Source organism: Oncorhynchus kisutch, linkage group LG25 (assembly GCF_002021735.2).
Source record: "Oncorhynchus kisutch isolate 150728-3 linkage group LG25, Okis_V2, whole genome shotgun sequence".
Lineage (NCBI taxonomy): Eukaryota > Metazoa > Chordata > Actinopteri > Salmoniformes > Salmonidae > Oncorhynchus > Oncorhynchus kisutch.
This window is the reverse complement of record NC_034198.2, coordinates 15,292,344-15,292,917: the sequence shown is the minus strand read 5'-3', so window position 1 is coordinate 15,292,917 and position 574 is coordinate 15,292,344. Positions and strand designations below refer to the sequence as shown.

General features: G+C 53.7%; 1 protein-coding gene across 1 annotated transcript in view; it reads right to left on the bottom strand.

Annotated features, from left to right (window-relative positions):
* The window catches only part of LOC109870144 (synaptopodin 2-like protein), an 11,044-nt gene extending 10,718 nt beyond the window's left edge, over positions 1-326 (bottom strand). The window contains exon 1 of the mRNA XM_020460508.2: positions 86-326. Within this exon, the coding sequence (XP_020316097.1) occupies positions 86-187 (102 nt within the window). The 5' untranslated portion in view covers positions 188-326. The remainder of the gene's footprint in view (positions 1-85) is intronic.
* Between the last annotated feature and the right edge of the window lie 248 nt (positions 327-574).

Sequence of the window (574 nt, the reverse complement as noted above, 5' to 3'; positions counted from 1 at the left end):
CAACGTGCTTTACATTACATGGGGGGGGAGTGGGAACTTGCCGGCTTCTACCAATGTGTCACACTACCCCACACACAAGTCGTACCTTGGACACCTGCAGCGGTGTTTGATGCTCAACTCCTCCTTGCAGTCTGAAGCCCCATGGAGCCCCTCCTGAGAGAGTGACCACCACCTCCTCTGCTACCATCACGACTCAGTAACACACACACACGCTGAGTCACACTGCACACAGAGTGTATGTCTCTCTGGTTCTTCCGACTGCTCTGTGTATTTGCTGTCTCTCTGGTCTGACATACTTCCTCTGTGACCCAGCCCACTCCACCCAGAGAGGGGGGGGGGGGTGAAAGGGAAGGGGTTAGAGAGAAAGAAAGAGAGAGAGAGAGGGAGAGAGGAACTGGTTTCCGTCTGCTAACAGTGGAATGCTGTGTCGACTGTCAGGGGGGGCACAGGGTGTGTGTGTGTGTGTGTGTGTGTGTGTGTGTGTGTGTGTGTGTGTGTGTGTGTGTGTTTTATATCCACCACACGTGTCATGTCACTCTGCAGGATGCTGATAGATCCTCCCAAAATAACCCCC